This window comes from Colius striatus, chromosome Z (genome assembly GCF_028858725.1).
Source record: "Colius striatus isolate bColStr4 chromosome Z, bColStr4.1.hap1, whole genome shotgun sequence".
In the NCBI taxonomy this organism is placed as follows: Eukaryota; Metazoa; Chordata; class Aves; order Coliiformes; family Coliidae; genus Colius; species Colius striatus.
The window spans coordinates 60,629,279-60,643,727 of record NC_084790.1 but is presented as its reverse complement, the minus strand read 5'-3'; the positions used below and the strand labels follow the sequence as shown (position 1 = coordinate 60,643,727).

At 39.8% G+C, this 14,449-nt stretch overlaps 1 protein-coding gene across 1 annotated transcript in view; it reads right to left on the bottom strand.

The window, feature by feature from the left end:
* FOCAD (focadhesin) overlaps nucleotides 1-14,449 on the bottom strand; it is a 117,471-nt gene that overhangs the window by 26,708 nt on the left and 76,314 nt on the right. The window contains exons 24-28 of the mRNA XM_062018520.1: nucleotides 11,343-11,384; nucleotides 8,871-8,979; nucleotides 8,320-8,436; nucleotides 6,388-6,626; nucleotides 4,710-4,799 (exon numbers count right to left, since the gene is read on the bottom strand). Coding sequence (XP_061874504.1) covers nucleotides 4,710-4,799; nucleotides 6,388-6,626; nucleotides 8,320-8,436; nucleotides 8,871-8,979; nucleotides 11,343-11,384 — 597 coding nt within the window. The remainder of the gene's footprint in view (nucleotides 1-4,709; nucleotides 4,800-6,387; nucleotides 6,627-8,319; nucleotides 8,437-8,870; nucleotides 8,980-11,342; nucleotides 11,385-14,449) is intronic.

The following is a 14,449-nucleotide window of genomic DNA, read 5'->3' as shown; positions in this document are numbered from 1 at the left end:
AGAGTATGAGTGTCAAGTATACATTCTAACCCATATGTATTAAAGTACACATATGCAACTCCAGACCAGCTTCAACTCAGGGCAGACATATCCAGCATAACCAACAGTTTGATGTTGAGGATACTTAAAATTGTAAGAACAACATATCTTCAAGGTACATCATTTAACAGGACAGCTGGGAAGAACTGCATCACTGTCTTCGTCTCTTTTTCAGATTGAACTGAAACTTCATTCTGGAACAGAGAACTCCTGCTAAATTCAGCACATGTGCTACCATGAGAAGTTTCAGTTTCTACTGGTCACAATGCTGAAAAGTTTTGACAGAAAATTCCTGAGCAGTTCTGGCTGCCATCATGAGATACTAAAAGCACAGCAAATGCTCCCTGCTCTGAAGGTGGTCTCTCATTGGCACACACACACACGTTAGGTTAAAGTAGCAGCTCTTATCTGAAGATGAAGATTTTTGTCTCCTTGTGCACGTCCCTGAACATGCCAGTGATAGATATTGCATGTAGTGAATAGACAAAAAAACACAGCTAGATCTTCAGTACTTTTCTAAGATTCTGCTATCCCACTTAAAAATGGGAAGAGTTACTGCTTTTACTCAGCGAAACAAACTTCTGATTATAACTCCAGTTATATTTGTAAGCTCATGTTTTTCAGCAGCCGAGGATGAATGATGAGCATAGCCAAAACACTCAGAGTGATGTCTTGGCAGCAGTTTCTTCTGTTTTCAGCAAAGCTTAATCAAACCTTTGGAATCAACATTTTAAAGTAACTAGCATATCTGAATTCATGAACAGCCAACAAAATATGGATGTAACCTATACACAAGAGTCCTATATACAATTTTACACTGTTGTTTGTTGACAAAAATACACAGAAAGAAAGAAAACAAAGCTTCTAATTAGAGCTACAATGTTTTATGTTGTTGACTGTTAGCAAAGACCCTAAAACTTAAGTGGGGACTGACGCAAGATTAAAACTTCCTCCCCTCTCTGCTCCTCTTTTTGTAAGTAGCAATTGCTTTTGCTTAGCCATCTCATTTGTGATCTCCACAAAATGAATATTTAACTGCACCATCACCCACATGATACCTCAGACTTCCCAGGACATTTTAAGTGTTTACTGCCAGAACATCAGACATCCTGCAGTACTGCCATGACTCATTTTTGAATGCATTGTCATTTATCTCAATAACGTAACTTGGTGTTCTACAGGGCAGTACATTCCGTCACACCACAGAATGAAGGACTTCATGAACAAACCATGAAACAAAATAAAAGGTCTGTATTTTAGGGTGAAGGAAAATTGATAATATTGAGGTTGGTGGAGTCTGACAGGATTCTGTAAGAACAATATTAAAATTTGATGACAGTTTTGAATTAATGACTTCTAGTCAAATCAGTTACTGACCTTGCAAAAAGCTCCATAAAAAGCAAGTCAGTTTAAGCTTCTCAGCAATTTAAAGGAAAGCTACTGTGCATTTGTAGTTTCACAACAATTTGCTCGTTACTACATCTTTACACAACACATATCTGTGTTTATCATTTTTCCAATATTTACTCTTAGTGATGCAAGCTAATTCTTGAGTAAATTTATTACAAAAGCTGTATTTGCAAGGGTCTTGCAGATTTCATCCTGAATATGGGAAATGTAATAAGGGAAGCCAGGAAACAACTGCTCCACAGTATTCTCAAACATTCTGTATTTAAGAACCTTTCCCAATATGGAACATTTTTTCCTCCATTTGCAGGAAGATGAAGAGGAAAGGAAGTAAGCAAAACCTTTCAATATCAGGACCATATATATTGCTACATTTATTACCCATATGCTCTAGTGTTGCAACTGGAACCCTCTCTTTAAAAAAAAAAAAATTCCTTTTTCCCAGTACAGAGACTGATCTGTCAAAAATCTACTGATTGAAGTCCACATAAATAACTGGAAAAGTTAGCAGCCAGGAATGTATATGTTTGGTCAACATACACTGTATGCAAGTTAGGCCTGGGACAAAACCTGAGCTGTTATACAGGTGTAATCAATAAGTCTGACAAACCTAGTAGCGCAAAGAACTGTCTAAATCACCTGCCATGCATGTTTTCCATACAGATGTATACTGAAAGGTCATCACAGAATCATAGAACTGTTTTAGATTGGAAAAGTCCTTTAAGATCATTGAGTTGAACCACTAACTTTGCCATATTCACCACTAAACATTGTCCCTAAGCACCTCATGAAGCTGAATATCTCCAAGGACTCAGCCACATGCCTGAGCAGTCTGTTCCAATGCTTGAAAACTCTTTTGGTCAAGAATTGCTTTTCTAATACCAATCTGAACCTCCCCTGCTGCAACTTGTGGCTGTTTCCTCTCGGCCTATCACTTGAGATCAACTTCCGTCTCTCTAAAACATCCCTTCAAGTAGTTGTAGAGAGTGATAAGGTGCCCTCTCAGTCTCCTTTTCTTCAGGCTAAACAATCCTAGTTCCCTCAGCTGCTCCTCATAAAACTTGTTCTCTAGACCCTTTGCCAGCTTTGTTGCCATGCTCCAACATTTGTTGGACATGCTCCGTCATCTGAGTGAAGGGTAGTGAGGGACTTAAAACTTGTACTGAGTAGCCCAAAGCTGATGGCTCATTTTCAGGTAGCTGTCTATCCCCCCAGGTCCTTTTCCCTTGGCCAGTTTTCCAGTCACTCTGCCCCAAGCCTGCAGTGTTGTTGGAGTAGTGCAGGACCTGGCATTTTGCCCTGTTGATGATCCTCATATAATTGGCCCATTGATCTAGCCTGTCCAGATCCCTCTGTAGAGTATTCCTGCTTTCAAGTAGATCAACACTTCCACCCAACTTGATGATAGCCTGCAAACTTACTGAGGGTGCACTCAATCCACTCATTCAGAGGATAAAGATACGTTGATAAAGATATTAAACAGAACAGGCCCCAACACTGAGACCTGGGGAGTACCACTGGTGAGTGGCTGCCAACTGGATTTAACTTCTTTCTCCATCACTCTTTGAGGCCCTACCACCCATTTTTTTACTCAATGAAGATGGCCTTTCCAAGCCATCTATCAGTATATTTTAAAAATACACTCATTTCAGTTTCTGTCTAACATAAGGGCAGATTTAAGGTTCACTCACATATCTCTTCATAATGTCTGAGTGCATTCCATTTAAAATCAGGAGTTACTGCAAAGTCCCAATGCTTTGTAATCTATGAAACTCTGTTTCAGTTAAAAACTGAAGAAGAATGATATTAATGCACTTAAATATCTGAAATGTTTTCCCCCTTTAAAAGACTATGAGTTTCACTTCTAGTTTTTTTCTTGTGTGGTTACAACAGATAAGACTACTGATTTACAAGCATTATTCTCACAGTGACCTTCTCTGAGAGGAAACTTGAAGTTTAGAGCATTTTATACAATTTAGACAAAGGCTCTTATGGAACATAAGTGGACTCTCACCAAGCTAAACCACCAAATCAGTGAAAGATTCTTACCGCTCATTGAAAACAACTCTGGTTTCCTAATTCCTCTTACCAACCCTGCCTTTTAAAAAGAGACTTCTTGAAATTAAATGAAAATCATATATGAACCCAACATTGCTATTAAGGCTGACAATCAGTGAAGCTAGATTTGTCCAAGCTCCAGTGTACATAGCACACCCACTGATAAATCACCCTCTTATCCGGACACTCGTGGTAGAAAATACTAGCAGTGATGGTCATTGCTTCTTTTCACTTCACATCGTGGACTGCATGGAAAAAATCTGTGTATGTGTGTGTTAGATACATGTACATATGCATACACTTAAATATGTTCATAGAAAAAGTATTTTTTATATATATTTATTTATGGACACATTCACTTAGAAGAGATGGCCCACAGAGGAATAAAGCAGTAGGAACATCCCGAAATTCAACAAGCACCAACTCACAGTCCTGCATCTGACATGCTGGAACCAGAAGGGCTTGGGCATCAGCTCTTGGGACATACTTGGGCATTGGAAAGCAGCAAGCTAAGCTGGGGCCAGACATGTCCCAAGGCAGGGATGAGGGCCAGCACTGCATAGGTAGCATGAGTAGCCATAAGAGCCAGGGGAAGAATCATCTCTCTACTCCACACACACAAACACACTTGGAATACTGCTCTGAATGCAGGAAAGACACCAAACACACTGCAACAAGTTCATAGGCAGCTACTGAGGCACCAAGGCTGGAGCCCTTGACCTTTCCAGCAGTGGCTGTAGAATCACAGCCGATTCATCTGTGAGAAGGGATTTGCTTTGAGGGCACTCAACAGTATGTCCAGCACTGACAGGAAAGGCCTGAGGAGATGCAGATGAACTCTTGTGTGGTGGGGGGCTGAGAGGAAGCAGGCACAAGATGAAACATCAGACATTCACATGGACGTAAGGACAGCCCAAAAGTGGAGTCAGAGGCCTTTTGCAGTCTTCAGTCTTGGGCTTTGAAATCCTGACTGTAAAGCCTTGAGTCATTTAGTCCGAGTCCATGACTGAGCCTGTTTTGGGAGGTAGTGAACCTCCAAAGGCCCTTTCAAGCCTCTGCAAGTTCGTGATTCTACAGAGGTATTCAGAACAGGCTTTCTCCTTATCCTACCTTTATATTCTCCTGTGTAGAATTCAGGAACAAAAGCATGACTTTTAAAAGGTATAGCTCAAAATAAAATATCATCAGTAATGAAGGAAACTCACTTGTACTCCAGACTAGTATCAAAGCAGCAGTCTTCCAGCATATCCAGGGACTTCATTAGAATTAAACTCATCTGTTGTCCAGGTACATCACTACAAAACCAAAACAAAAAAAGAAATAAAAAAACACAAGCCACAGTTTTGTTCTTTAAGTTACATACAATATTAAACTTCCTGCTAAGACTGCATGTGTCACTAAATGGAGTTCTTTTCTTGCTGTAACAGGTTCCTACTAGTCTATAAGTCACTATGTGACTGGCCATTTGTGTCACATTCATATGAATATATTTGCATGCAAATAATACAAGCATCTTCACACCTTAACTGGCAATCATTATGGCTATAACACAGAAAGAAACCTAGCACCCAATACTTGTAAAACATGTCTGACAGTAAGAGAAGGATACTGATAGAATGTGATCTCAGTTAGACCTGTAACAATTAATAAGCTGAAGACACATTTTTTTTAAAGCATTACCTCCATAAATCCTTCCCTCCACTGCTCTGCCTAACTTATTGATAAAAAAGGAACCATTTACGTCTTGCTCCAAAGACGGTAGATTGACTCTCCTCTTAGAAAACATGTACACAGTTTTCTTAATGAACAGTATAATTTTAATGCAAAGTAACTCCATTATTTGATATTATGTAGAGCTACACCTACAGGTTTTGCTGTTGTTGCAAGTTAATGCTTGGAAGAATGTGTGAGATTAAGCTTTGAAATTACGCAAATCAGTGGAAGAGTAGAAACTTTTAGATTCACATTCTTAGAACTACCAACTAATTTAACATCATATTCTTTAAGAGTAATTTAATGCTTGTATGTAGCTCAGTTGTCAAAACTGACTAATCATCCAGACACAGTCCATCCTCAAACTATGTGGTTGAATCAAAGCAACAAGGCATCAAAGCAACAATATTAGATCAAAGTAATGCTGCACAGTATTTTAACAAAGACAAGGGCATAGGACACATTAGCTTCAGTGAGGAAATTAACAACTGACAGCCAAATCTGTTTAAAACCTGTGCTTTTGCACCAATTAAACACTTATTATAAACATACAGGTAGAAAGAATACCTAGCAGACAAGAAGCTGGAAGAGTATAAAGCCAAACTACTTCTTAATTTCTCTGGAATCATTAGAAATTTGCAACTGAGACCAGTTGTTCTGTAAAGGAGGCATTTTCTACCAACCTCAGAACATCTCTTTGCTGCCAGCATAACTGTAGCAGCACACCTTAAACACAGCCCATGATGCTACTTCTGTTGCAGCTGTACTCCTATATGTGTAATTCACCTGATCTAAGAGGACACTATCCAGTGTCCAGAGCACTACTTAGGAAGGAACTTAAGAGAACTGAATTATACTTCAACTGAGTTTCCTACAGCAGTTAGTCTCCTTTAAAAGCATATATGTGGCTCTTCCAGTTGACTGCTTTTCAGATGTAGCTTAGGGTATTATGAAAATCGATCATTTGTCCTGAAAGAATGGCAAAACATCCAGGAGAGCACTGGAAGCGGCGAGTGGGGTGGTGAAGACTAATAAGACATCATTTAAGAATGCTGCAAAGCCCTTCAAGATTTATTTGCCTAGGACTTAAATTCCTCAGAACTTAGGGCCACATGCAGGAAAAAGAAGGAATTTATTTGCATACCTACATTACATGTACTTAATTCTTACCTAACTTTTTCTTCATACAAACGTGAGAGAAACATCCCCAAGCCAAGGCCCACATGGATTTGAACAGCTTGAGATTCATCAGCATTTAGTTTCCCAGGTAACCTGTCAGTCAGCATATTCAGGACTTCCTCAACTTTCTCCTTGTGTGATACAATGAAAACTGGCACCAGGAGAGACAAAGCAGTAGTCGCACAAGAACGAGCTATAATACTAGCAGTATTTTCGCCTGAGTAGGATTTCTAGAAAACATAAAAAAGAACCTTTATTTTTCTTTTCCTCTTGAGGGAAGGAAATAAAATTCCTTTCCAGGCAGTAACAACTAAGTACTTTATGAAATTAAAGTAAAAACCTATACAGCAAACAATAGCACAGAAGTATTGCAATCTAGCAATGAACAGTACTCCATGGAATTGCCTGTGGTAACTTTTCCTCTTGCCTTATATCTTGTAAGCAGCTTAAAACTAGGGTAATTCAGAACATAATTTCTAAGTGTAAATAAGATGGTTAAATACAACACAAAGGATAAGATAGAATGCAACTAGCAGACAAGTAGCATGCATATGAATTCTTTAGTCTACTAATTTTCACTTTCCTTGTAAAAATACCCAGCGTTGTGACCAGAAAGGCAAGCAGAAACCAGATGTGATGTTAGTGTGGTTCTGCAATTGTAACACAATACAAACTCAGTGAGTTGGAAAAAGCACTGCCTTAGAAGTATCACACGTAGGATGCAGAAATATCACGAGATCTTGAAAGACAACCAATAGAAATACTTTCCAGAAGTAAGATCCCTTACAAAGATTTTTAATTCCTTTGCTTTTTGAAAGGTGAAATCCATACAGCTACCTCTACATATAAAGCAATGGACTGATTTTAAGTAATAGCCTAACATATATTCATCAACATGCATGTGCAACTCTGAAAATTAAAAAAACCCTATCAGGATGCAAGGCACTCTGCAAGGCAGTGATTTCTTAGAATAGCTTAGAACTACCTTAGAATTTTACAAGGATTAGATTTTTTTGTTTATGTTCTTTTCCTAGACAGAGTGGATTTTAGAAATAAAACAGTCATATAGTTCTATTTAAAAATCTCCTTTTTAAACAACATTATTTTCAAAGAAAGAAGTCACAGATTAATTCTGCAAGAACTGCTATTGCCAACCAATTAGTTGAATCTCCTTACATCCAAGCAGCTAAGTGTTTGTTCAAAATTATATTTGATTTGGTGATCTGTTTCTCCTATCAGTGATGGCACACACCACGTGCCAGAGCTGACTCAGATCCATCAGTAATTTTCAGCCTTTTGATGCTAACATCTCACTACTGGACTGAATGCAGTTCATTAACACAGGTAATGCTTAATGCACAGTTCTGGTTAGAAAACATGATATATTAGCAGGCCAGCATTTGGCCTTGTTGGACCCAGCTTCCCTTCTGCATCCATGACACAAAGAATCTCCAGCCTGGCTGTTTTGACAACAGATAGCCAAGGGTTAGCAATACCTTTTTTCTTAACGGCTACAGTGAGCCATCAACAGGTCCTAATTAAGAACTACTTATATGGCTTAAGAATTTGAGACTGGTTATCACACTGCAAGCACATATGATGCAAGTTCTACTGGCCCTCATGGTTTCAAGAGGTACTGTATGACAGAACGACTGGCTCCATGACTATTAGATTTTGAGAAGGTATGCATGTCATACCCTTAAGGAATGGTGTCAGAATCACTCCAGTGTTTATGATAGTGTGGCCTGAGGAGAGTCTGTTCATGTCAGGAGGTTTTGCTTTCTACACATATACTGAATATTCTAGGTTCTGAAGGTGGGGTTCTTTTGGTTTTGAAGTTTCCTTCATTCATATATCCTCATACATGGTTTTCAGGTATGAAATACAGACACATTCTCTTGCCTGTAGCTCCACAACACGTACCTGGTAGAACCATGGGAAGACTTGACCTTTGGGTTGATAGCGGCTATTCACAATACTAAAGAGAGTCTCTGTGACCATAGAAATCCAGTATTTTGTAGGAAGAAAATCAGGTTCAGTCTGCAAAAATCCAACCAGAAAATTCATCATTATTTTTTCTTAAATCAAGTTCCACCTGAATAGAAGCTTAGCAGCTGATGTTCTAGATATGATCTATCAGGAATGAGATTATTTTGTCCTATGTACGGTAAGCAGTATGATTTATGTGCCAATGCTCACCCTTCAGACAGTACTTTTGATCAGGTGCTATTTAGCCAAAGCAAAAATAATGAGAAAAGAGGCTGGATGTGTTTCAGTATCTGCTAGACCTCTATTTCATTTGTCAAAACCAACAAGTCTAAGTCAGCTACTAGGTGGCATTTAGTCAGCAGGTTGAAATTAGAACTTCTAAATGTCAAGTATTCACATCCATCTACAAACCCCCTAAACACTTGGTAATATTGCGTCACTATATTCCACTAAAGGTCAAGAATCTCTTTCCCAGATTGACTCACCTCAGGCATCCCATCAGTATCTGTGGAAAGACTGCTTTCATATTTGGCTACAGCAACTGCAAGACCAGTTAAAGCAAAAATAGAGTTTCCTTTCACCACTGGGCTGTCTCTGGACAGAAAAAGGAGAATGGTTAAGAAGTGTAACAGAGATGTAAGAAACAAAACCCGTCTCTCATTGCAGGAAAGATATGCTACAAGTGATCAAGAAGAAATGATCTTTGCATCTAACAACTTTATTGGCCTGTTTTCTAGCTCAGCAAAAGTTTATCAATGTTTCATCTCCAGGAATTACAAAAAGAATGAGAGAGAGAAGCATTTCAGTCTTTTTTCTTGTTTGTCTTTATATAAAGCTTAGCACATACAGAGCTGTAAAAACCAGAACCTTGTTTCTGCAACAGTGAGGCCTGCCACCCTGTAATGCAAGTAGCATTCCCAGAAATGCACCGGTTGGTCTTCGCTAGTAACATCTCTACGCAGGACAACACAAAAAATTCTTCCAACAGAGAATGCAAGACAGGTAGATGCCACTTCACTACTAATGGGATCTATTAGGGAGATACAGTAGCGCAGTTATTTCTGAAATCTCAGTTTTAAAAAATTGTTCTGAACTACTTCCCTATACTATGAAAATGTTAAACCACATGGAATGTGTCAGGTTTCAAAGAGTACTTCCAGAAGTTACTTCCACCACAATACAGACCTTTACTTTTAAGGAACTCAAGAAAAAACAACCTGCCACTTCAAAAGAAGAGAGAGAATGTAACTGTTTCTTGAGAAGACAGACGTCAATAACCCGGTCATTCCCAGAAAAACATACTTCAATAGGATCTTGCTAGAATTCTCTTAGCTGTTTTACAATAGCGTCTGAACAACACAGCTGTACTAAACCACTCATGGTGTTATATTAGACAAGGTCACAGTGTACTACACTGCTTGCATCAGCCTTACATTTCTAAAAATTTCAACTGTTGCTGTAAAAATACATCTACACTGCAAATTTAGGCATTTGTTCCAGATGGAAAGATCTCATTTCCACAATACAAACAATTTTCTGTATTTCTGGTTTGCATTTTAAAATAAGATGCACAGGTCTCAGTGGAACGTCATTGATCTTTCCTGTTTGGAACACTGAAAGTATTTCCTTTCAGGTAAGAGCTATCTACAAATGACATACTTCAAATGAAGAAAACTTCTAGGTCTACACAGTCATGAAAGTGATATGCTTTAAATTTAGTGAAGATACAGATCACCATCCTTATAAGCTTTACGAGGAAAAACAGCAATGTGTCACTCTTCATTGAAAATGAGGGAAACTCTCAATATTTTCTTAAAAGAAAGTAATGATCCTGCTGTTGCATAAAATTTACTACTCTCAAATTCATCAAGGTCTCTGCCTCAACCAGTTTTGCCAATGAAGTTCTTCAATAAAATAATAACTTGAATTCTGAGTCATGGAATAAGATATATTCTATGTTTATTATTTTGTTCCTCCTTTATTATCTCCTTCTACTACCTTATTGTAACATAGGTATTTACTGAGTAGCTAAAATAACAAACAGATCTAATCACATTCCTCTTTCAAATGATTTCGTCAAGATAGACTTAAGTACAAGGAGAAGGAATGGCTGGGAATATTTTAAATTTTTGAACAATGAAATTCTGAAATATTTTAAATTTCTGAACAACGGTAAGTTCAGAAGTTCAAACCTTAATGGAAAGTCTTTCTAAAGATCTCCAGAATTCTCAGCTTGCAAAAGTATTTCAAACTAGTCTTTTACACATTTACAGGAATACCAATGCTGAAGTGGTCTGTGAGATTCCACGTTACTCTTCCACTGACAACATTCTTATGATGTAAGACTTTGTAAATACTCGTCCTTATGAAGATTCATTATTTCTGACACTTTTGTTTAACCTGGTGCAAGTGGACAATTTCAGTTTAAGCAAGGGCAAAGCATGATAGGAAGCTAGCTGCCAGTGGAGAGGAAAGGAAGAAGTCAAACCACTTTAGCAGCTTAAGAAGAAAGGTTAGGTTACTTACTGCTGCCTGAAAGCCATGTGCTAATTCTAATAGCAAATGAATAAGCCTGTCACAATCTGAAAACGTGATTTCCTGCCTTTGAGGGCATCTGGGCACAAAAGAGACACCTTAACATAAAGTGGGACAGTTCTGAGGCATCCATACTCCTCTAAAGATCAGCCAACTTCTAAACAAATGAAACTGCTTGAGGTAAACAGTCTGCTAGTGCATATAGCATTACCCAGACTTCACTCAAAACATTAGGGAGCAGCCTTTCTAACAGATACATCAGTAGTAAAACTCTCACAGCACAAGCTGGGGAATAGTCCCTTTCATTAACAGCCATCATGTGAAATCATGAAACTGGCAGATAACCAACTGCAGAAAATATTATCACATATGTTCTGCCACAAAAGAGAAATTCTCATCTATAATAAATTAGCAGTTCTTACTTGGAAGCACCTTTGATGACATCAGTCAACAGATCTCTGACCCTGCAACAGAAACAGAAAACATTTACATTATGTTCATTAAACTAGAGCATGAACTCAGCTAACTTCCCCTCATGCCTTTCACTTATCTGTTCTAGGTTAACAATTATTTCATCTAGCTTTCAAAAGACTTAGTAAAATTTCATCACAAGCATTGAAACTGTTGAATTGCTTCTGTGGTACTCAACGTTTCTTTACGCTGATGTGCACTACCAATATTTTATAAACACTTCTTACTTGACTTCATAACACTTTTTGCAAAATGTAGATTCATGCAACAGCCGTAACTCTGTACTTTCAGGCGTTACACATAAAGTTTCTAAATCACTGGGCTATACCTTAACATAATAAAACGTGAATGTTTTACAACGTATAACGATAACAATTTATCCACCTGTTATTATATGCATGGAAACCACTACAGATATTTAGGCTATTAGGCAGTATAGTAACCTGAATCCTTTAAAATTAAACCATAGGGGTAGTTAAAATTTCCTGCACATTACTGCCATTGATTTCTAATAGGTGACTTGTCTGCATTTGTTTAGTCTTACATTCACATCAAGATGGAAGCAGAGATGGAGTAAATTTTGTACACTGCCAGGTCTGAGTGAAGAAAGAGATCCTCTATACTACAACATACACTACCATCCCAGCCATGACTGTCAGCCTACAGCAAAAAGACATGCCCCAATCACAGTTCCACAATGTGTAATTAGAAGACTAAAAACACATGCCTTGTAAAACAGGGCCAGATGTTACAAGACTGAGTTCTACTCAGGCTTTCCTTCATAGATACATTATTAAACTCACCTACATAAGAAACACATCAACTTAGTAAATACCAATGCAAAATAGCATAGTAATTACACAATAAAGCATTAACATGAAAGTTTATATTAAGCTGTTCACAATCAGGTTAAATCCAGTAGAGAACACAAATGCTTAACTGGTATTGAAGCTAAAGCCCTGAAGCATCAAGCAATTACAGGAGAACGGGAAAAGATACTAAAGTGTATAGCGGGCTCCGAGTTGACTTATTGTTTGGATTTCTCTACCTTTAAAGGGAATTCTCGTAGGTTTTGACATAGCTTACATGGAAACTATTTAAGAAATCCAGATCAGAAATTCATTCAGGAGAAATCTTCCCCTGTGCTGCCTCTACTCCAATGCATGCAGCCTGGTGAATAAACAGGAGGAACTGGAGATGTGGGTGTGGATGTGGGGTTACGACCTCATTGCGGTCACAGAGACGTGATGGGACAGCTGCCATGGCTGGAGCACAGCCATGGAGGGTTATGTATTGTTCAGGAAAGACAGACTGACAAGGTGTGGAGGTGGAGTTGCTCTCTATGTGAGAGAGCAATTAATGTGTACTGAACTGTGCCTGGGTGGGGATGAGGAGTGGGTAGAGTGCTTATGGGTAAAAATTAATGGCCAGGGCAAGGCAGGTGATATTGTTGTAGGAGTTTGCTACAGGCCACCTGATCAGGAGGAGGATGTGGATGAGGCCTTCTACGAACAGCTGAGAGCTGCCTCATGATCACAGTCCCTGGTCCACATGGAGGACTTCAACCACCCTGATATTTGCTGGGACAGCCACACAGCCAAGCACACGCAGTCCAGGAGGTTCCTACAGATTGTTGACAATGACTTCATGTCGCAGGTGATCGAGGAACCAACAAGGAGGGGTGTGCTGCTGGACCTGATGCAGACAAATAAGGAGGGCCTGGTTGGGGATGTGAAGGTTGGAGGCAACCTCGGCTGCAGTGACCATGAGATGGTAGAGTTCAAGATCCTGTGTGGAAGGGGCAGAACACAAAGCAGGACCGTGACCCTTGGTTTCAGGCGAGCCAACTTTGGCCTCTTCAAAGATCTACTTGGACAGATCTCATGGGATATCATTCTAGAAGACAGAAGTGCCAATGAGAGCTGGTCAATCTTCAAGCACCACTTCCTCCAAGCCCAGGATCAATGTGACCCAATGCGCAAGAAAGGAGGAAAAGGAGGTAGGAGGCCTCCATGGATGAGCAAGGATCTGCTGGGACAACTCAGGCAGAAAGCAGCCATCTAGGAGAGGTGGAAACAGGGGCTGGCTTCTTGGGAAGAGTATAGGAACATTGCCAGGGCATGCAGGGGTGCAACTAGGAAGGCTAGAGCCCTTCTAGAATTAAATTTAGCCAGGGAAGTTAAGGACAGTAATAAGGCATTTTTCAAGTACATCAGCAGTAGACAGATGACGAGGGGGAATGTGGGCCTCCTGGTCAAGCTTAAGGCTAATAAGACAATGGGTCCTGATGGGATGCATCCAAGAGTGTTGGGGGAACTGGCTGATGTGATTGCTAAGCCTCTCTCCATCATTTTCAATCAATCATGGAGGACAGGCAAGATGCCTGAGGACTGGAGAAAGGCCAATGTCACTCCAGTCTTCAAAAAGCGCAAGAAGGATGACCCAGGGAACTACAGGCTGGTCAGCCTCACCTCCATCCCTGGAAAGGTTATGGAACAACTCATCCTGAATGATACCACTGAACATATGAAGGAAAAGAGGGTTATCCGGGGGAGTCAACATGGCTTCACTAAAGGCAAAGTCTGTTTGACCAACCCAATATCCCTCTATGAGAGCATAACTGGCTGGCTAGATGAGGGGAGAGCAGTGGATGTCATCTACCTTGACTTCAGCAAGGCTTTTGATACTGTCTCCCATAACATCCTCATCTGAAAGCTCAAGCAGTGTGGCTTGGATGAGTGGACAGTGAGGTGGATCAAGAGCTGGCTGAATGACAGAGCCCAGAAGGTGGTGATCAGTGGCACAGAGTCAAGTTGGAAGCCTGTGGCCAGTGGAGTTCCACAGGGATGGGTTCTGGGCCCAGTCTTGTTCAATATCTTCATCAACAACCTGGACGAGGTGACAGTGTACCCTCAGCAAGTTCACTGATAACACCAAACTGGGAGGACTGGCTGGTTCCCCAGAAGGCTGTGCTGCCATTCAGCGGGATCTCAACTGGCTTGAGAGCTGGGCAGAGAGGAACCTCATGAGGTTCAACAAGGACAAGTGCAGAGTTCTA